Below are 22,141 nucleotides of genomic sequence, written 5' to 3'. Positions count from 1 at the left end.
TACCTTCCCTACCTTCGGTATCCCTTTTCATTATGTTTAGAAATACCAACGTCTGTACTTTGACAACCTTAGGTATTTAAAACATAGTACATCAAGCTTCATTCAACCTTAGCTTTAACCCTAACGCATGCTTCATACTTTGTGAAATAAGTTGGTTTAAAACATACTAAACCAGCTTACAAAAACCACTAGCATGCGTTAGACATGGAAAACATACTTGGAAAACCCATACACTAGTAAACGTCATGAAGATGGAGTTATTAAAACATGCTAAAAATATTTGGACAAGATAACATATTTAAATCGTGTCAATTTCCATGGAAAACATGCTTTACTTAGCATGAGAAATAGCTTCAAACATATGTTGCTTGGCACTTCATTTGAACACTTAGCGTGAGAAATATCTTCTAAGAAATCATAGTTTCTAAATTATTAAAACATTAAAGTATCACATAGTCACTCACAGCTCGTTGGCCTCTTAACGGGTTATACGCCTCTCCTAGCTCTTCTTGGCCTAAAAGGACATAATTCCCGGTTAACTACTTAGAATTCTTAGTAAAATACCTCAAATAGTTCATTTACTAATGGAACTTTCATCATCAAAGACAGCTTTACTAGCGAGATACTCATCATGAGTGCATTTTTCTTATGAGCGAGATCCTCCTCATGAGCAAGATCCTCATGAGGAGATCCTCCTCATGTACGAGATCCTTATGAGCGAGATCCTCCTCATAAGCGAGATCCTTCATCCTAGCGATACTCACCTTTCCAGCGAGATTTAACCCAATTTCTAGCGAGATTTCCTTCATTAACGCCTCAGTACAAAATTAGCGAGATTTCCTTCATAAGCGAGATCCTCATTCTCCATATGAGCTTTTTGCTTGTTCTTCCCTAGAAGCTGTCTGCTTATGCACAGCTTCTCTGTTGTAACTTCAAAAATTCATAACTTAAAATTCAGCTCTCTTTTGAAGAAATTTCCTTCTACAAACATGTTTAGAATTGAGTTTTACCTTAAAATTTAAGCTAAAATTTCCTTATAGTTTGGCCTAGAGCTTCCAATCTTCACCTCGGGCCCTGATTAATCCACGATTCTGCCTCTTCTACAAATTCCTCACTTTTTGTTTTTCTTCTTCTGCAATCTTTTTCCAGCAAGACAACCTCGAAAACTAGATTCTCCCAACTTTCAAATATCACTGATTTCACTAAATTTGCTCATGTAGATTGCCAAAACCAAGCTTTCTAAGTTCCTTTTCCCTTTTAATCTTCCTGTCGCCTCTCGAATTCAAGGATTAACCACCACGTGCCAAACCAATAAGTGAGTTTCCTTATTTAACATGTTTTTCCTTTCCTTTCTCAACAACTCCTATAAATAACATAGATTTTCACTTATTAGATATTTAATATATCGTTCCTTTGGCTAAATATGCTTGTTTAGGAAACTTAGAATTCGGGGTTTACACTTATCTACACAAGAATTTATTTCTTCTTGTTTCCATCCTCTATCCCTCCTAAACCATGGTTTCATTTAACTCACTAGAAGACGTCACATTATTTACTCTTACTTAAAGTAATTAGGGTTCGGGTTTTACATAGTCAGATGAAGAAATCGTACTAATTAGTTGAGAAACAAATAGTTAATTAAAATAATATATTATGCAAAATCTAAAATAGGTAAGTTTATCCATTTAGACATTAAAATACCACTAATTAAACTTTTGCATGTCCATCATGTAAAATTGGGATTATATCGCTGTCCAAAAGAATATGTCAAATGATGGGTGAAGCTATAATATATAAGTGGAGATATATAAAGTCAAATTCCAATAGTGTAGTATATAAATGCTTTGGTGGAAGAGAAAATAGAGTATCTTATTATCCAAATAAGATTAAAGTCTTTACTTGATGGTCTTTCCATCATGTGTAGGGACCTAAAATCCCAAATAATAAGTTTTTAAGTCTTTTGACTTTGTAATTTTTTTAAATAAATAAATTCTCAACTCATCAAAACCCTAAAGTAGAAGGTGGGTTGTCTAGTGTACAAGAAGAGAGCTTGCAAAAGTCCTATTTGCACATGTATTTGTGTGGTTGTGCACTTATGTCTAATGAATGTGGAATGCCCTAAATTTTCTTTCTTCTAAATTATTTCAAATGGAAGATACTTGAGCATCTTGTGTGGAGGGATTTTTTTTTTCACGAATGTTTTAATTTCTTTTTTTTTTAAAATATTTTTTAGGTGAAAATCAATAATATGAATACTTTTAGAATGAGTAATTAATGTCTTATCCACCCTAACTAAATGTGTAGTCGATAATATAAGTATTATGTCAGTTGAACTACACTCATGTTGACTTATGTATTCTTTTAACTTGTCAAGAAATGACTAAAATTTTATATATATATATACATATATATATTCTTAATATGATCATTTGCACTCTACAATTTATTACCATGTCACATACGATACAAATGTGTTTTCTAATCTTTTTTTTAAAAAAATATGATATGGGTAGTACTTGGGTGGATCTCCAGTATTACCCATCTTTATGCATCCCTTTTTACCACTCACATCTAAAAAAATATTAAAATATTTCAAAAAAGGAAAAAGTAAAATTTTTCAATTGACAAATTATAATTGGATAATTTGGTGGAATGCACAAAAATAGATAATGTCATGATGTACCTAAGTATTTTTCATATAATATTGCTGAAAATAGTTAAAATATATATCGAACTTTAGGAGGTGTGTTTTAAATTAGGATTGTTTTCACATAAAAAAAAAATGAATCAACTTATTTATAAATATAGTAAAATATCACTACCTATAAATTATAGAAGTCTATTGTAATGTATCGAAACTAATCTCAAGCCGCGGCCGCGTGTGGCAGAGGATTGTTATTGATTTGTTTGAAGATTTTAATAGAAGGGGCCGTGGCTGGCTGTCACCTTGTACGGCGGCATGCATGCACCAACTTTTCTTCTACAACTTTCATTTTAATTCTCACATTCTATTTCTCTGTAGCAGCAGATGAAGACGAATCGCATTCATTCTAACACACCCTGTTTTTGTACCAAAGTTTTGTACCATTTGCTCTCCTCTTCAATTATTTTCTTTTTCACCCAAGTTTACGTGTATCTCGACTTCAAAATTTCAACGTTAGAACGGTGTGTATATAGAATTATGGTATAAAAATTTTGTCGATATATTTAACATATTTTACATTTTTCATAAGTTCGATATCAACAATAAAAATAAATTGATATTTCTATTATATTGTAAAAAAAACCATAAAACATATAAAATAAACGTTAAATAACAAAATTAGAACCCATGATTTAGAGAAAGTTAGAATTTGGTCTTTTCTTTCTTTGAAATAGTTACAATTTAGTTCTTAAGATTTGATAGAACATCCTTTATAAATATTCTCAACCGTGAGGACTAATTTAGGAGGATTTTATAAATCATAGAGATAAAAATCTAAACCATAGAAGCGAAATTTGCAATTTAACAAAAAGAAACCAACAAAATATAACTAAATTGAATATGATATTAAACAATAAACATTTAAGGTATATAATTTTGGTCGCTATACTTTGAAGTTTGATCTATTTTTATCTCTATATTTTGAATTGTCTAATCTTAATCTTTACAATTTCAATAAATCTTAAATGTAGTCATTTAAAGCTAGTCTTAACTAAAATTGATTAAATAATAATAATAATAATTTTCATGCAATAAAAATAAATACAATATAAGAATATATTTCAAAATTTATAGTAAAATAGCAAATAAACATAACAAAAACTTTAAAAAAATCATAAATAAACTAGTCGCGGAGACTAAATTAAAAAATATTTTCAAATGTAACGAAATGTTTTGTATTAGTGATATTGATAGACACAAATAAATTTACCATATTTGAAAATATTTAACCAGTTTTCTATATATTTAAAAACATCCAAATAAACTTAAAAAATATAAAGATCACTTATTAACCGATATTTAAACTTATTTTAAAGGGTAAAAAAATAATCACTTATTAATTTATAATTAAATACACTTTTAATTTTGATAATATTTTCATCAATATTCTTCTAACAATTTTAAACGGGAGATAAAATTAGGGTTTTGAGAGAGGTGGTAAATGTGGGAACCGAAGCTAAAGGAGAACCGCCGTGTCAGGCGGAGGTTGTCGGAGCTTTAATTGAAAAGGGGCCGTCGCAGGCTGTTGCCTCACGAGCACTTAATTAATAAGTACGTTACTCTGGAAAGTTTTCAATCAAATACAAAGAAGAATAATATGTGGTTCTTAAGATTTAGGGTTTAAGGTTTTTTTTTTTTCAAAAAAAAAAAAAAAGTAGAGACAAAATCTCCCATGTTCCGTGGAAGTTGCGGCAAAGCCATTATTATTTATTATTGGCCATGAATTTACGTGTTTTTTTTCTTCTTTTTGCAAGTTCCATCAACTTCTTTCTCACATTCTATTTCTCTTGGTACTAGATTTTGACAATACACATTCATTTTCTTTATGTACCTTACTTTCGTCTTACTTCCTTCTCCTCTCCTTACAATTATTTCTTTTTCCACCTAAGCTCACGCGGATCCCGATTCGATGTATGAAAATGTAATCAAAGTCCCACGTTTTTTATAAAATATAAGGAAGGATCATGAATATACAAGGGGAAGATATACAATGTATCATCGATCTCTACTTGTACAATGATTTTGATGAACTAAAGGCAAGGTTATGAAGGTTTGTACATTGTTGTAGATGAACTTTGGCCAGATTGAATAAAGCCCATAATCAAGATTAAGATAAAACAAGAAAAAATGAGATAAAGTAAGAATTAATCTAGCTTCTTTAGAATTAGGAAAAACTATATTTTAATCCTAGGAGGGCTAAATCTTGTCTATAAATAGACCATTATGATTTCATATGAGGTATCTAAAAACTTTTGACTTCATCTGTATTATTTAGTTCTCCTTGCTGACTTAGGCATCGAATCATTCTTTCTTTGTTTTTACAGGTCCTCTCTTCCCTCAAGTTACAAATTGACCGTTGTTGTCACGTGGAGGTCATATATGTTTTTCCTTGGACAAAATTTAGCATCAATATATATGATTATAATGAACAAATATCATACTATTGTGAAGATATGCTTTTATTGGCCAGGTATGTTTTTCTTTGGCCAAAATTTAATATCAACATATATGATTATAATGAACAAATATCATACAATTGTGAAGAGATGTAATATGTTTTATTGGTCAGGTATGTTTTTCTTGACCAAAATTTAGCATCAACATATATGATTATAATGAACAAATATCATACTATTATGAAGATATGCAATAGGTTTTATTATCTATCAAAAAATGCATCTCTATTATTTATTATGAGATTAAATAAAAATAAATAAATTGGATAACATATTATTTAAGAACAAAACTTAACTATTGAATTTCTAATGGCCACAATTTTTTTTTCAAAATTAAGAAAGAGGAATGCAAAAAGAGAGGAGAGGTTTTTTCTGGGTTAAAATATTATTTTGATCTCTATAATTTGTTTAATTTTAGCTTTTATAATTTCAATAAATTTTAAATGTAATCCCTATTGCATATGTATTATTTATATATATAAATATATATATAGATATATATTTATTAGCATTTTCACTATATATTTTGAAATCATGTAGCATATTATATTTTTGAAAAAAAATTACTCTTTTAGTCCTTGAGTTTTAAGGAATAGATATATTTGGTCCCTATAGTTTTAATTTAGTCAGTTTAGTCATCGGTTATGAATAATAGGTTTAAAAGGTTTCGTTTTTATTAATTTATTATTTTTTATTATTTTAAATAAAAACTATAATTAAAATAGTAATTAAAGGGGGGAAAAAGGTACTTTTTCTCTCTCATCTCCCTTGCCAACCCACACCCTCACCTCTTCTTCTTCCTCTTTCTTCATCCCCTTCTCCTCCTCCATTAACACCATATACAAACACCATTATCATTATTTTTTTAAGATAAATACAAACACCATTATAAAATAACTTAATGAGGCTTTTTATGAAAAAACATAAAATCCCTTTCGGCTTCTCCTTGTCGTCTTAGCCATGGCCAAACTGAAGCTTTTCCTTTCATAAAGACAGATGTGCACTAGTTCTGCTCTAAACATATGAACTCTCACCATCTCGACTGAGGGACGGAATTAAAACTATATAGATCAAATATACACCTTCCTTAAAATTCAAGGACTAAAAAGATATTTTTTTTCTCTATTTTATTTCGTAAAAATTATTATTATTATCATCATTATTTAGCAAATTTTTATTAAGCTAACATTTAAGATTTATTAAAAATACAGAAATTAAAATGGATTGAAATGGAATAAAAACTACAATTTTATTCTTTCTCTTATAAGTTGTCAAAATTTATAGGGGGTGGCAAAGAAGGATTTATTCATAGTTAATTAGTTAGGAGACCAAGCTATATATGAGTATTAGAATGTGACTTAAAAGGATGTTGTTGATAAGATTGAGATTCTCACTACGCACTATTCCTCTTGAAATCTTTTCTAAGAAAGAGATGTGGAGAAAATGAGTGAAGGGTATAATAATTTATGATATTGAGACATAAAGTCAAATTACAATAAGGTTTCTCTTCTCTTGCCTACATAATTGCTTTCCTAAAGTGGTGGAAAAATAATGGAGGACACCTACATTATCACTCCTATAAGGATTAAGGTTAAATTGCAATTTAGTCCCTACAACTTTGACGTTTGTATCTAGTTGATCTTAAGTTTGGAAAAGTTCGATCTTTCGACTTTTAAAATTCTACACATTCACAGATCTGTTAAACACATGATTGAGAATATATGATTCTATTAGACATAAAATTCAATTTTATATTTTATAGATCTATTAGTTTTTAAAATTTATAAATTTATAAATCTATTAGATATAAAATTGAAAATTTGAGTAACGTAAGATCTTTTAATGATACAATGAGCCTTTCTCCTCTTATCTACATGATTTTCCCTAAAGCAATGGAAAAAAAATGTAGGACCTAAGATTTCAAATAAAGTTGACATCTATCTTTGACTTAATTTGTAGTAGTTTTCAACTCTTTCAAATCATACTACTTGATAATTAAAAGAAATTTTCATTTTAATTTAAAATCTCAAATATGTAATAAGATAATAGATTAAAATAGGATCATAGCTATGTACATTAATATAAATCAATTGATATAAAATTTATACTATCAATTTCGAAATCAAAAGTTTGATTCTTCAACATTACCTATTGTAAAAAATAATAACAATAACTTATCTTTTGTTTCGACGGTTAATTATTGGTTAAATGGAACATATTATAATGCGGAGGCAAATTTTTTGTAATAGAAATTTCGAATAAAGCATATAACCTATCAAAGAGAAAATTTTAGGCAGATTCAAGATATGACTTGTTATATACTTGAAATCTATTTATATAACACTTAAAACACCATATTCATGTTAATAGTAATAACCTTTCTATATTCTATTATAAGATGGATTTTTAATCTTGTAGTGCATACAATACAAATCTAAAATTTATATATGAACCAAATATATTCCTCAAAATGACTAACATATTCAATTACTATTATTATCCATCAACAAGGATAAGATCATTGTGTGACTGTATGCTAGGTTAAGTCCTAGAATTTCAAATTGATTGAATCTAGATATCCCCTATTCCTATCATCCTATCTTTTCAAGATAAGACAACCGACCCCTCTTTTATCCCAATAAGATGACCTACAACCTTAAAAAAATAATAATAATAAATAAATAAAAACACTAAACTTATAAGTTAACTTGTAATGATTTAGTCTCGTTTTTAATTTTGTAACAATTTAGTTCCTGAATTTTATTAGATAATAATTTAGTCTTTATACTTTGAAATTTATAACAATTTAATCTTTAATGTAAAAATAATTCATTAATATTTATTATTTCATAATGTAGACTTTGTATTTATTAAAAATATTAAGTCTCTAATTAGTTTATTAGTTTATTTATATAAGAAATCTCATTAAATCTTCACAATAATTTTTACGATAGAGATTAAATCGTTACAAATTTGAAATTACAAGGACTAAATTGTTATTCTAAAGTTTGGAAACTAAATATTATGAAATTTAAAGTACAAAGAGTTCAGGGACTAAACTATTTTTATCAAAACTCAAGAAGTAAAAGTGATTTTTTAATTAAATTTGAGCTTTTTCTTCACAATTTTATTGAGTTTAATTTTATGTTTTTTTTTAATAGACATATATACAATGTCTAATGAAACTAATTTTTTTTTTTTAATTTTATGTTGAATAGATCTTTGAATTATAAAAAATTTGAAAGTTTAGACAGTAAGTTTGACTAGTAACTAGTATATGTTTAAGAGTGATATTGAGTTAGTTAAAACCAATTTTGCATCGTTTAAATTAAAATCACTCTGATTTATATACCTTTAATCACACAAAATTAAATTAATGTATAATCTTACACTTTTAACTGCATATTTCATATTACTAAAATTGACTTTAGTTAGTTGGAAAACTAAAAAAATATTCCAAAGTTTTGAGGCAAGGCAGAACCGCCGTGTACGGCGGAGATTGTCGGAGGGTTTAATGGAAATGGGCCGCCGCAGGCTGTCGTCGCAGAGCGGTAGGGTAGTGGAAAGTTCAAATACAAAGAATGTGATTTAAATCCAAAAGCCAAGAAGGAAGGTGTGTGATATTCATAGGGTTAGGGTTTAGAGAAGAGACAAAGAAATTGCCCAACCAAAATTATTATTCACTAATACTTGGTGCATATAATCAAATTAAAATTAAAAATAAAATATTTAAGTGTATCTCGGAACAACAATATTTTCGTAGTCCATTCCAACTACACGTCGAAAAATATGGAAGAAGAAGAAATGAAAAATTAGGGTTTTTTTCCCTAGATTTTCTATGTAATTTTTATTTGATCCTAAATTTCAAAATATTATATATTTACCTTGAATTTTGACTTTAGTTTGTATTTTGTAGCTAGATTTCAAAATGTTACATTTTTATCGTTGAGTTTTGAGTTTTTTTATTTAGTTTCTAGATTTCAAAATGTTACATTTCAATCATTGTGAATTGAGTTTTGTTTCAATTTAGTCATTTAACGAGTTCAAGATTTACAATGTTAACTTTAGAGTAATACTTAGTACATCCCATTTTTATGCATCCTGCATCATACGCCTAAAAAGATAATTAAAATTTTTCAAAAAGAAAAAAAAATGTGTCACATGATAAATTGTGATGATAATTTGGTAGGATGCACAAAGATAGATACTTCAAGTGATGCACCTCGGTATTTTTCTCTTTAACTTTAATTTCTTTTCACTAAATTCTCATTTTAAGTCTTTGATTGATGTTAATGTCTATTAATAAATTTTAAAAAATAAATTAGTTTTTCATTAACTTTCATCATTATTAAAATGAATTAAGAAAAAGTTTCCATCATAATATTTCAATCAACTGAAAATAATGTGAAATACGAGAATGCAAATTAATAAAAACTCGAGAGTAAAAATACAATCATGGTTTAAAATTTCCATTGAAATATTAAAATATCGATGGCATTGGGACTATTTTTTTTCCAATTTCGAGAATATTTTGATTCTTTCTTTTGACAAAATTTCGAGATTTCGAGAAAATTTCAAGAAATTTCAACATTTCGAGAAAATTTTGATTTTTTAATTAACTACATTAGCTCAATTCAAGTTTTTCAATTTGATAATCTTTATTTTCATAGTTAATGTTATTTTCGACAAATGATTAAACCATTTTTATGTGTCACTTTTTTAAATTTCCAATTTTTCTCAAATTTTACCTTTATTTTCGACCCAAAACTTTCATTTTTAAAGAAATTAAATTTGAAAAAACCACAAAAAATAACATATATTTATTTTTAACCTCATTCAAACTTCTTCATTAAATTTCTACATTATTCCACCTCAAAATTGAATCGATGTGAGTTTTTTCTTTAACCATCTAAAACTTTCATAATTTTCACATCATTTCACCTCAAAAATATTCCTAAACTTTAAATTATTTTATAATTATTTTCCATCTCTCTTTCAAAATCTATGCTCTAGCATCAATATTTACACAAAAATTTACAATAGATATCCAAATATTGTTTTACTTTATGAATATTGCCATTAAAAATGGTAGTCTAATAAGTCACAAATAAAGTTTCATTAATTAATTATAACAATTTTCATGAATCTTTATAATTTTTTTTCGAAAATTTCATCGACATTTCAAACCTTGAATATAATATATTAAAATCTTAAAATCATATGAAAATCAAACTCACAACTTAATTTGAAAGTAAAATGTAAGATTGTATTTTTTATTAAGACAATATTTGAGATGCACCGATTTTTATGCATCATTTCTTATCACTCACATAAAAGAAATAATTAAAAAAATTAAAAAAATTGATACTCCATAAATTATAATTTGATAATTTGATAAGATGTACAAAAATAGATGCTATGGATATACTAACTATTTTTTTTATTTTTAATTATAATTGGGATTCGAATTTTCGATCTTTTATGTTTCTCTGTAGCATAGGAAAACGAATCGCATTCAATCCACACTGTTTTTGTACGATTCTTTTTGTACCCTCTGCCCCATTACTTCCCAATTATTTATTTCTCTGCCACCTAGGTTTTCACACTGATCCTAGCTACCAAATTTGTTTAAAATGTCGATCTAGGTAGAAATATTGATGTTTAATTTTACAAAAATATCGTTAAAATGTCGATATTGAGGAACATTTTTTAAAAAATCAAAAAAATAAATTTAAATCAGTAAATAAACGTCAAATGATTAGTTAATGTGTTTATTATTTATATTAGTGAATTTCGTTTTTATTTTTCATATTTCATGGATTTTTTACAATATTTATAAAAATATCGATTATCAAATCCAATAAAACGTAAAAATATCAATGGAAATATGGATACGTCGATGAAAATTTAGTATTGTGATTGCGTCTTTAAATTTTGAAAATTTTCTTTTTTACTTAAAAAGAATAAAAAAATGATCTTACAGTAAAATCACTAATTGACCCAAATATCGATTAGGTAGGAAAAGACAATGCAGAGGTTTAAACACAACTTTTTAAACTTTTTTTAATATCATTTAAAATCCTCCATCGATAAAAACTTAAATCGATAGGGGTGGGTAACTTTAATATTATATGAACTTACCTTTTTTCTTCTCTCTCTATGTACATAGTTTAAATAATTTCATATATGTATAAGTTTTATACATTAGTTTTATAATAGCATGCCATGCATGAATGGAGCAAAGAAGGGGAGAAGTGGGTAATTTGCCTTGATGGTCTTTAATACCAAAAGTAACACATATAGAAAAGATTTTAAACTCTTATATCTTAACTCTGCTCACACAATTATTTATTTATAAAATACGACATGACCTTCCTTCTAAGAAGTCGAATGTTTGATTTCTCATCTTGTAATTATTGTTCTAAAATAAAAAGAAAATTTAGTGGGCTTAGCTCAATAGTAATTAACATGACTTTCTTTTCTAGAAGTTGGAGGTTGGACAAAGGTCATATCAATACCACTGAGTCAAGCTCACTTTGGCTTTCACCCCACGATTAAAAAAAAATTTAAGTGGATAACATAGTATATTAAAGATATACAATAGTTGACTTTATCAAGTATCATACGATAAGATTCACATCGCTCTTATAGATCTTCTAGGAAAAAGATATTGAGGAGGAGTAGATACCCAAATATAAAGTTTGTGATATTAAAGTCAAATTTTAGTAAGGTCGTCCTCCCACTTAGAAAATGCTCTCCTAAAGTGATAGGAAGAAATAATGGAAGATCTATCATTCCCAAATAAGATTAAAGTCCTTTACAATTGGACGTCCTTTTAGTAGTGAATCCTCCTACTTGATCCACTTTTCTAGCTAATTTCCTAAAGTGGTGGAAAAGAATGTAGGAGCTAACATCTCAAATAAGAATAAAGAGTTTTTTTTTATATATATATAGTTTGACTTAGGAACTTTTTGTAATATATTTTCAACTCTTCAAAATCTAAAGTTTGAAGTGAATAATAAAATTATGATATATGAATTGTCTAGCGTGTAAGGAGAGAGAACTCGTGGAGTTCCTATTTACATATGACATGTATCGAGTGGAAGATAGCTAAGCATAGTATATTGAATGTCAAAACGCTTTTTACAACTTGTCTAAAAAAAACGCTTTTTATAACATTATACATAAAAAGTGTACGTTACTTTATGTTGTCCCCTCAATGAAAAAAATGGTCTTGATTCCACAAGATTAAATGATGAAAAAGAATATCATTTTTATTGATATCTCTTATAAGGATGGAAATTATTGTAACAATAAATTATTTATGCCGTCCAAACTTTTTTTTAAGTGCAATAACTCAATTAAATACTAACTAAATCTAAACTAGACTAATTATCAATATCACATCTGACCTTTTATCAATTAAAAAATAAAAATATTTCATAACTCAAATCAAAAGTTACTATTGAGGATTTATTTTTACTTTTACGACTTAGAAAGGAAAAAATTAAAAGTATATTGTCATTTTAGAAACTATTTAGGAAAATATTATTGTTTTCAAACTATTTGTAAATATATATATATATTTTAAGGTCGAATTTTGAACCCTCAACCTTGCCCTTTCACTTTTCATTTGTAGTTCGAATTTTGAACTCTCGACCTTACCCTTCCTTTAACATTATTATTTTGAGTCTATCTAATTATCATTCCGGAGACCTTCCTCTATCAAAAGATGGTATTTCTAAATTTTCATAAGGTCCCCCGGGAATTCCTTCCAAAGCTTGTTGAATAATTTTTACGGATTTTGTCATCTTAATAAGTCTACTAAATAACAAGCTAATGAATCTCCTTCTTTTTGCCACTGAACTTCCCAATCAAATTCGTCATAACACTCATAATTATTTGATGTGTTAAAAGTAATTTTGTATTGGGAGAGAGTAAGAAAGGGGAAGAGTAAGAGAGAGAGCGAGAGTTTGAGAGAGCGAGATTATGAGAGAGCGAGATTTTGAGAGCAAGAGCGAGATTTTGAACGAGAGCGAGAGTACACTTCAATTTTTGGGTCATCCGTACAAATTTCTCTTTTTTTTCTTTTTTAATTATTACACATTCCACCTTCTTTTTTTTTTTTTTTAAATTTTCCATTTTATAAAAATAATTTCTAAAAATAATTTATTATTTTATTTAAACTCTAAAAAGAATAAATAAAAAAAATAATATCTCATAAAAATAAAAAAAAAAATGTAAATTAAATATCTCATTTATATAAAAATAATTACAAAAATCAATGTGTCCCACAAGAGGACGTCGTCGATTTCGAGCTGGTTGTCGTCGTCGACTTCGAACTTGAGGTTGCTCGGGTTCTTCTTGATGTTGCTCTGGTACCTCTGCAGGCACTTCATAATATAAATATTCATTATGCTCTCCACGACCCCGACCATGTCTATGCATGTATGAAGACGAAGGACCAGCCTCTGAGTCATGATGTCCTGAACCAAATGCTGGCATCATCATCATCGGACTAACATAATCAGTTTGACTCTGCGTCTGCATCGTAGGGGCATCTCTTCCACATTATGTGCAACCTCATCAAACTCATCCTCTTCCCGAACAAGTCCTCTACGTCTAGGAGCTAGTGGAGGAACAATAGGTATAAAGTACATATAATGAATTTCCTCCATATAGCTTTGGTTGTCACTACATATAGCAAGAACCTGGTTCGGATCATTCGCAACCTCACGGAGTCTACTGTTGTTCGATCTCTGTGAATTATAAAACAATTAGATAATATTTAAAATAAATTTAAATTAAAAATAATTAGATAATATTCATTCATTTACCAGATGACCCACAGCTGCTCCCGGACGAGTGACGTAGCGCCTTGTGATATTATTATACCATGAATATATTCTGGAGTGACATCTGTGTCAAACTGTTCAAGAGGAACCCCCACTGCAATAAACCTTGCACGATATGCCATCGCCCTACCAAATGTATAAATTTTTCGGACTAATCTCCAGTCCTTAGGTCAGTATCATGCAGTACGGGTTCAGTATTACAAGGCGATGGGACATCCTGCTGAAAATCGAATTATCTCATCACCCTATCAGGAAGATGCCACTCACCAATGTGAAAACATATGAGAGGACTCATCATCCGCCATATGTTTTGACCATTCGTACAAAAATTAGGCAAAGTATGCATAATAATTTTGTACGACTCCCAAATAACCTGAAACACAAAATATTATATTAGAGAATATTAAAGACAAATACAATAAAAATGTGTATAAAATAATCAATTAGGTTCAGCGTAATGTACCTGTTCAGGTTGAAGCAGATCAAACATGTATCTATACTGGCTGATTACATGTGTGGCTGTCCTAGTCACACAAAATTTGTCTCTCCACCTAAATTTTTAAATTGATAATTTAGAATTTAAATTAACTATAGGCTCATCCAACTAACTGAGCGTCATTAACATGTTGTAGCTGTGGAGTCATTGTTGGAAATCGCTCCCAAGCCCATAGTTGCAAAAGTATGAGAGGCCTAGCTATCTCTCGAACCTCAAGTCTTGTTGCTTTGCATAGTTATCTATACAACTATGCCCAGCATGCTCCACCCCACGAATACCGTCCCGCATCATGGAGGTTAGCTAACAGTGGCAGGAACATCAAGTGAACAAAATGACTTGATTTATCTGAAAACAGACTTCCACCCATCATTTGTAGTATATATGCTCACGCATATCTTATGACGGTTTCCTCGTCTACATCATCTGTGAGCTCACGAAATTGTATTCCTAACCATATTAAACTTAACCTCGATCCTTTAATCTCGTCGGCAGGTGGGGTCACATCGAGGTACAGTTGAAAAACTTCTGACCAGTCATCGTACATCACTCCGGTGACCGGCTTACCGTCAATAGGTAACCTCAACAACACTTCTATGTTTTGTAGAGTGATAGTGCACTCTCCAACAAACATATGAAATGTATGCATCTCGGGCCTCCATCTCTCGACCAAGGCTGTGATCAGATGCCAGTCCAAGTGAATAAATCCTAATCTGGCAACCCCATAGAATCCAGATGTGCGCAGTAGCGGTAGTATTCGAGGGTGGGGCGGAATAGGTCCTGGGTTTAAACCCATGATCTGAAAAAAAAAAAAATATATTTATTTCTCAATTAAAAAAATATTTGTTTCTCAATTAGAAGAATAATGTACAACTTAATTAAAAGAATAATGTACAACTTAATTAGAAAAATAATGTACCACTTAATTAAAAGAATAACGTACAACTTAATTAAAAGAATAATATACAATTTAATTAAAAGAATATTTTAATAATGTTCTTTTGAGGCTAGTAAATTCTTTTGAGGCTAATAAATTCCACAACTTAATTAAAAGAATATTTTAATAAAAGAAATTGAATATACAATAAAAAAAATAACAACTTAATTAAAATAATATTTTAATCCCTTCTAGAACGAGATCTTCATCACAAAATTAATGAGATTTCCTTCTAGATCCTCAAGCACTTCTTTAACAAACTGTCTTCCTAGTGATGATCATGAGATTCAACCCACATTTCTAACGAGATTCCCTTATAGAGTGAGATCGCCATCACAAAATTAGCTAGATTTCCTTCTAGAGCGAGATCCTCAAGTATTTCTTTAACAAACTGTCTTCCTAACGATGCTCACGAGATTCAGCCCACATTTCTAGCGAGAATCCTTCGAGATCCCCATCACAAAATTAGCAAGATTTCCTTCTAGAGCGAGATCCTCAAACATTTCTTTAACATTTCTAGCAAGATTCCCTTCTAGAGCGAGATCCTCATCACAAAATTAGCTTCAGCCACTTATCTTCCTTGTCGAGGGTTGAAGTTTCGACTTATGTATGTCATAGCGAGATTTTCTTTTCCTTGTCAACCCTTGACAACCCTAATATACATATTGTTTCAAGTTTTTTTTTTGTTTGTCGAGTTCTCAACGTTTGACCTCTACATTAATCAAATCCTCAACCCTCGACTTCTAGCCTCAACAATATTTCTCTAAAGTTTCAAAACAACAATATTTCTCTAATAAGTTTTGAAAAAAACAATATTAATATTAATATTTTTCTATCATTTTCAACCATATAAATTCATAAGAGAAATTGCTCAAAATTCTAAAACATGCAGAGAGCTACATATATCTTATAAAATAATTACATGGATCTACGAGATCATAACATAACATAGATAGATATTTATAAAAAGAACTATCAATCAATGTTTAATAATTTGCTTAAATTTTATAATAATATTATAAATAAATATGGTGAATGCTGAGAATAATAAAATAATTAAAAACAAAGATAAAAAGATCGTAAGATAATGTTAAAAGATTAAAAAATTAAAAAATAATGTGAGTGTCTTCCTTTTTCATCCCTCCCAATCCTAACGAGGCCAGAGGAGATGAACTTTCATGGTAAAACCGGGGACTTCCATAGCGGTTTTTCACACTCACGTGGTTCCATTCTCGTCCATATTGAAGTTTTGGATAATACCACTTTATAGGAAAACCCACAATCCAAAATCCCTCCAAAAGTTTCGATATAAATTGCCTGATTCCGAGCTCAAAGAACCATCGAAATTTCAACCGCCAAACAAGATTTTGTATGCAATTTCCTCTCTGAGACATCTCATTGAACATTTGGCGTAATGGGTATTCATCTGCCGGCGATCATTCTTCACGCAAAGCAAATAACTCACCGAGCGGCGCCGTCGCACCGGCAAGTTGGGTATGAAGTGACGAAGCAACGATCGGCGTCTTCCGATGTTCCGAAAGGCCATTTTGTGGTCTATGTTGGAGAGGAAGAAGAAGAGAGGAAGCGGTTTGTTGTGCCATTGTCGTACTTGAAGAATCCCCTGTTTCAAGAATTGTTGAGTAAGGCTGCTGACGAGTTTGGATTTGAACATCAGCTTGGTGGGATTACGATTCCTTGTGCTCAGGATCAATTTCTGGGTTTAACTTCTCGATTGAGCCGACCCATAAGCTGAAATTGATCAGAACTGAGAACCCATTAGCCCAGAAGCTTGAAAATGGTAGAGCTCTGTAAATTAATCGATGATATTCTTATATTAGGGGTTTTTTCAGGAATGGGTTTCTCTTGCACAGTTTTATTTCGTGTTGTAATTGCACTGTGAAGAGTTTAGCCATTGATGTATTCTTATTTATTTATCTTCCCATTTAATGCAAAATCTTAATCATTGAATTATTGGAATCCGTTTATTTTCTCTATGAATCGTCGCCATGTTTCATTAATGATCACTAAACCATCGGTCTCAGTTTATTTATCTTCAAACGCCATGTTTGCATCTCACATCCTTTGACGTTTAGAAAACTGAATGAATGGAATAGTATACTTTAGTTTCTTTAGCATAAACCGTTTGGTTTTCTTCTTGGGTTGTTGAATATTTCTGGTGAAGTTTCATCCTCTATTTGACATAATGAGATAGTTGTTAGACCTTGACTGTGCTAGTTTGAAAATTGAGATTTAAGATTAAACCTTCTGAATTGTTTTAGGGACTGGAGATGATGGGTTCTTTCATATCAAGGATTCTTCTGTATGTAAACGTCCTGTTCTTTGGTTTTTTTTTCCCCTATAATCTTCTCTTAGAAAAGGCTTAAGTTTCTGATTGTTCTTGACAGAATGGCTTTTGGGTATGTTTATCCTGCTTATAAATGCTTCAAGATTGTGGAGAGGAGCCGATTAGAGATATTCCAACTTCTGTTTTGGTGCCATTATTGGTTTGTAATGCCTATTCTTATTCTAGGATCTTGCAGTTTTACTTGATTCAAGTTGATAACAGTGTGTAATAATCTCCTTTTCCATGTCTGTACTGTAGGATCATAGTTGCTTTGCTTACAGTGTTTGAAAGAGTGGGAGACCCTTTGCTTTCATGGTATGCAAATGTCATTCATTATCTGAATTCTTTTGTGAGTTTCCTTTTTCTTTTCAAATAAAATTTAAATAACTGAGGATTAGGACTTGTTACTTGTATTATGCTCATGGCTTGCCCTTCTAACTTGAGAAGGTTTTGCCCAACTATTTGATAATTAATAAGTTTTCAAGTTTCAAGTTATTCAGCCTATTTGATAATTAATTGGGCTTTGAAATTTAGGTTGCTTTGTTTTGTTATCTACTTCTTAGGAGGGTTTTAAAATTGAAGCCAAGGTTTTAATACTAGGCTAAGAAATCAAATGTTTGCTTAGAAAGGATAAAAAATGATAATAATAATTAAAAAAACAAACATAATTTTAAAAAATTAAATGATTATCAAATGAGACTTAGTTTTCAACTTGAATTTTGTTTACAATGTTAGGGAGAGGGAGGAACTTGGGTTTTTGAGGAAAGGGGCCCGAGGCTTTGTCCACCCCTGACAAAACAACTTTTTAAAGTCACGTTTGGTAATGATTTTGTTTTTAGATTTATGGCTTTTTAATTTATGCTTGTTTTCTCCTAAATTTCATATTAAAGTTCTCATATTTCTTGAAGAGACACTTGAATTCTTAGTCAAATTTTAGAAACAAAATAATTTTTTAAAAACTATTCTTTTTAGTTTAAAATATGTGGTTTGGTTTTTGAAAACATAGTGGAAAGTTAATAACAAAACAAAGAAACTTATATTTAGAAGTAGTGTTATAAGCTTAATTTTCAAAAGCCAAAAACTAAATGGTTATCAAACGGGGCTTAAGTTATTAAGTTTAAACCAATTTGTATTTGTGGATTTTCATCATGCTAACTTAGCTTGTGAAATTATTGTTTGTGAAGGCTGCCACTGTACGATGAAGCAAAGTTAGCATTCTTTATATATCTTTGGCATCCTAAAACAAAAGTGAGCACTCAACATCTCTAGAACCTCTTTATTCATTCCAACTGAAGTTTTTCCTCAATGATATTTAACTGAAGTTTGTTTTCAGGGAGCAGCTTGTATTTTCAGTGTCGTTCTTCGACCATTCATAACGAAACATGAAGCAAAAATCGATCATTACCTGATTGTACTAAGGCTCAAGACAGCAGACATTGCAGCCTTGTTTTGGCACAAAACTGCTAGTTGCAGCCAAACAACATTACTCGACTTGCTGCATAATGTTTCGTCGATGCCCACGGCACAGACTCATCGTAATCAGGTACTTTTGAAGGAGAAGATTATAAATGCATTTAGTTGAGAAAACTTCTACAAAACCTCTTAGAAATGGAAAGAACAGTAATAAGAGGCTTGTGTGGTGTGTTTGTTCTAGCCATGGCAGAATCTCAAGAAGGATGGAACTGAATTTGCAGGGAAGGCAACAGAATCTGTATCAACTATGGAAAATGGAGTTGCTGCAGATGATTCCAAGAAGAAGATAAATTTTGATGAACAATTGCCGAAACCGAAAGGTCGAAAATGGCGATTCTTCAACTTGATTTGTGTCAAGTAAGTTTCGGGCTGCTGTAATATTTAACATATGATATGAAAAGCTTTTAGGAAAGAATTCATGGTTGTAGTTCTATATGAATTTTCATGTGGTGTCTGTTCTATTTCTACAGCCTTTTTCTTCTTCTTCTTATTCTAACTTGTGAGTGTCTGGGACAACTTACGCACACCTTAACTAAGCTCATGGGATAATCTACATGACTACAACATTTGGATGTCAAAGAAACTTGTAGGATATTAAATTCTATGAAGGTGATCATCATAGATTGAATCCATCACCTCTCAGTCCTTTATTAAGGTCATGCCTCCATATTTATCACTATACTAATCTATGATGGTTCTAGAACTATCTGATTTAATAGTTTGATCAAGTTCTTTCTCAACTGTCAGTTAGAAAAGAATTTTGAATATGAACTAGTGTAGACAATATGATTGTGTCCGTTAATAAAGTTACAATTTTACCCTTCACCGTTCATTGATGCTTCAAAACTACTCTAGAGATCCTTTAGAATTTTGAACCGATATTGCAACCTATTCTAGGTTATTACCAAGTCCTTTTAAGTCTCAATTTTTGTCTGAAATTTTATAGGATTTCTATTTCAATGCTAGTTTTGAACATGAAAGGTGAACAGTAATATTATAACTTTTGAGAGATCGATTTTTTTTAAAGCAAATATATAGATGTGTTTTTTTAAACAATATGTAGTTTTGAGGTGTAACTTATAATTTAGCCACCATACTATAAATTTGTCAAATTAGAAAAAGTAGACCCAACAGTCTGACTGCCACACGTTATCTTTTTGTTGCTCAACTAAGGTAAAATGAGTCTTAAGTGTACTTTTTCAAGTTTATGAACACAAAATTCAAATCTTGTGAGCAAAAATGTATGTTAGGTAATTTAGGTTACAAGTTTAGTTTCTTAATTTTAAGGATGGTGTATTTGGCCTCTATTTTGTGAGCAAAAATGTATGTTAGGTAATTTAGGTTACAAGTTTAGTTTCTGAATTTTAAAGATGGTGTATTTGGTCTCTATTTTTAAAAATTAATTGATCTATTACAATTCACTCGTGGACTTGAAAATTTGCTAGAAGTCCAACAAGTGAAATTTAATATTAAAATTTGGAAGGTAATGACTTTATTAGAGTTCGAATTTAGGATTTCATTCTTTGATTTCATATTAAATCACCAATCAATTCAAAATTTTTAGAAAAAAAAACCCTAAGTTAGTGGATTATGTTAAATTTAATACTTTATCACTTCAAATTTTTAATTTTGTGTTTAGTAGATGCTTGAATTTAAAAAATTTGAAACTTTAAAGATTAAATAGGTGCAAACCTTAAAATTTAGAAACTAAAAATATATTGTGGATATAGGATTCTAAACCTTCGATCTCGAGAAGATGGATATATGTCAATTACGGATAAACTATACTCATTTTGGCTTTTATTTATTTTAATGGATGGTAGAAAATTATTACACCAATAGTCTAATTACATAGGTCAAATTACAATAATGTCTCAAATCTATCATTTTCTCATGAATGACTTATGGGTTACAATATTACATAAAAATTAAGTCCAAAAGTCTATAAAACCCCTATTAAATTCTAGCCATTAAAAAAAATATAAAAGTACACAAATATGATAATCATGTGCATTAAATTAGTTTTTTTTTCTTTCTGAAATTGTTTATTTTTCTCACTACTCGTTAATTATCCCATTTTTTTTCCTCTCTCAGCCACCACCTACAACACCTTCCCCATATTTTCTCCATTCTTTTTCAATTCCAATGTATGAGTTTAATTCAAATAATAGTTTATGCTTAATTTATTTGTTAGCATTAGTATTATATAAATAAAGTATATATTTATAAAATAACTAAATATACACACATATATATATATATATGATAAATTATGTGAAATATATATCTCAATAGAAACAAGGTTAAAAATAAAATATGGATTATATATTAGTACTTGTTCCAAATGCATTTAGAATAAATTCTTACATATTTTAAATAAACTTCGTATACATACATAAAAAACGAAACACAATCGAAAACAAAGATATGTAGCTATAATTTTGTATTAAATATAGCCCATAAAAATTGGGGATTTTAAATTTTAAGTCAAAATCTAAAATCTATAAAAAAGAAAAAAAGAAAAAAATGCATATATTTACAAAATAACTAAATATAAATCTCAATTTCAATTTCAAACATATATGTATAATTGTGTATACATAACAAGGTATGTGGAATATTTATCTTAATAGAAACGAGATTAAAATAAAAATATACAATACGTAGTATATAATAACCTTAAATTTGTACTAATTCTAAATGCATATGGAATAAAAGTTTATATATGTATGAAATACAAAAATTATTAAAATCAAGGGAATGATATTATGGCGATCTTGTATTAATATAATATAAACCAAATTTAATAAATACTAAATTTGGTGTGAGTTTTTAAAATATTTTAATTATAAAATAATATAAAATTTTAATATAAGAGA

The 22,141-nt window shown here is 29.4% G+C and overlaps 2 protein-coding genes across 3 annotated transcripts; both read left to right on the top strand.

Annotated features, from left to right (window-relative positions):
* Window positions 1-16,859: 16,859 nt before the first annotated feature.
* Window positions 16,860-17,198, top strand: LOC120077878 (auxin-responsive protein SAUR21-like). The gene has a single exon (XM_039031973.2). The coding sequence runs from the start codon at window positions 16,860-16,862 to the stop codon at window positions 17,196-17,198; it is 339 nt and encodes a 112-aa protein (XP_038887901.1).
* On the top strand, window positions 17,104-19,731 carry LOC120077876 (putative HVA22-like protein g). Of its 2 annotated transcripts, none has more exons than XM_039031971.2 (7): window positions 17,104-17,243; window positions 17,725-17,765; window positions 17,851-17,949; window positions 18,048-18,104; window positions 18,974-19,037; window positions 19,123-19,332; window positions 19,484-19,731. In XM_039031971.2, exons 1-7 carry the CDS (start codon window positions 17,241-17,243, stop codon window positions 19,550-19,552), a joined length of 543 nt encoding a protein of 180 aa, XP_038887899.1. In that variant the 5' UTR covers window positions 17,104-17,240; the 3' UTR covers window positions 19,553-19,731. The 2 variants fall into 2 exon arrangements, with proteins under 2 accessions (XP_038887899.1, XP_038887898.1); XM_039031970.2 differs by having other exon boundaries at window positions 19,444-19,731.
* Window positions 19,732-22,141: the final 2,410 nt, after the last annotated feature.

Source organism: Benincasa hispida, chromosome 5 (assembly GCF_027475165.1).
Source record: "Benincasa hispida cultivar pf3 chromosome 5, pf3_genome.v1.1, whole genome shotgun sequence".
In the NCBI taxonomy this organism is placed as follows: domain Eukaryota; kingdom Viridiplantae; phylum Streptophyta; class Magnoliopsida; order Cucurbitales; family Cucurbitaceae; genus Benincasa; species Benincasa hispida.
This window is presented reverse-complemented; position numbering and strand designations above follow the sequence as displayed.

Bases quoted from the DNA above. Each gene is read 5' to 3' on its own strand.
- LOC120077878 (XM_039031973.2), top strand. From the start codon at position 16,860: ATGGGTATTCATCTGCCGGCGATCATTCTTCACGCAAAGCAAATAACT.
- LOC120077876 (XM_039031970.2), top strand. The intron at 19,038-19,122 runs GTGAGCACTCAA...GTTTGTTTTCAG, and splicing joins TTTGGCATCCTAAAACAAAA to GGAGCAGCTTGTATTTTCAG. The intron at 19,333-19,443 runs GTACTTTTGAAG...TGTTTGTTCTAG, and splicing joins CACAGACTCATCGTAATCAG to CCATGGCAGAATCTCAAGAA.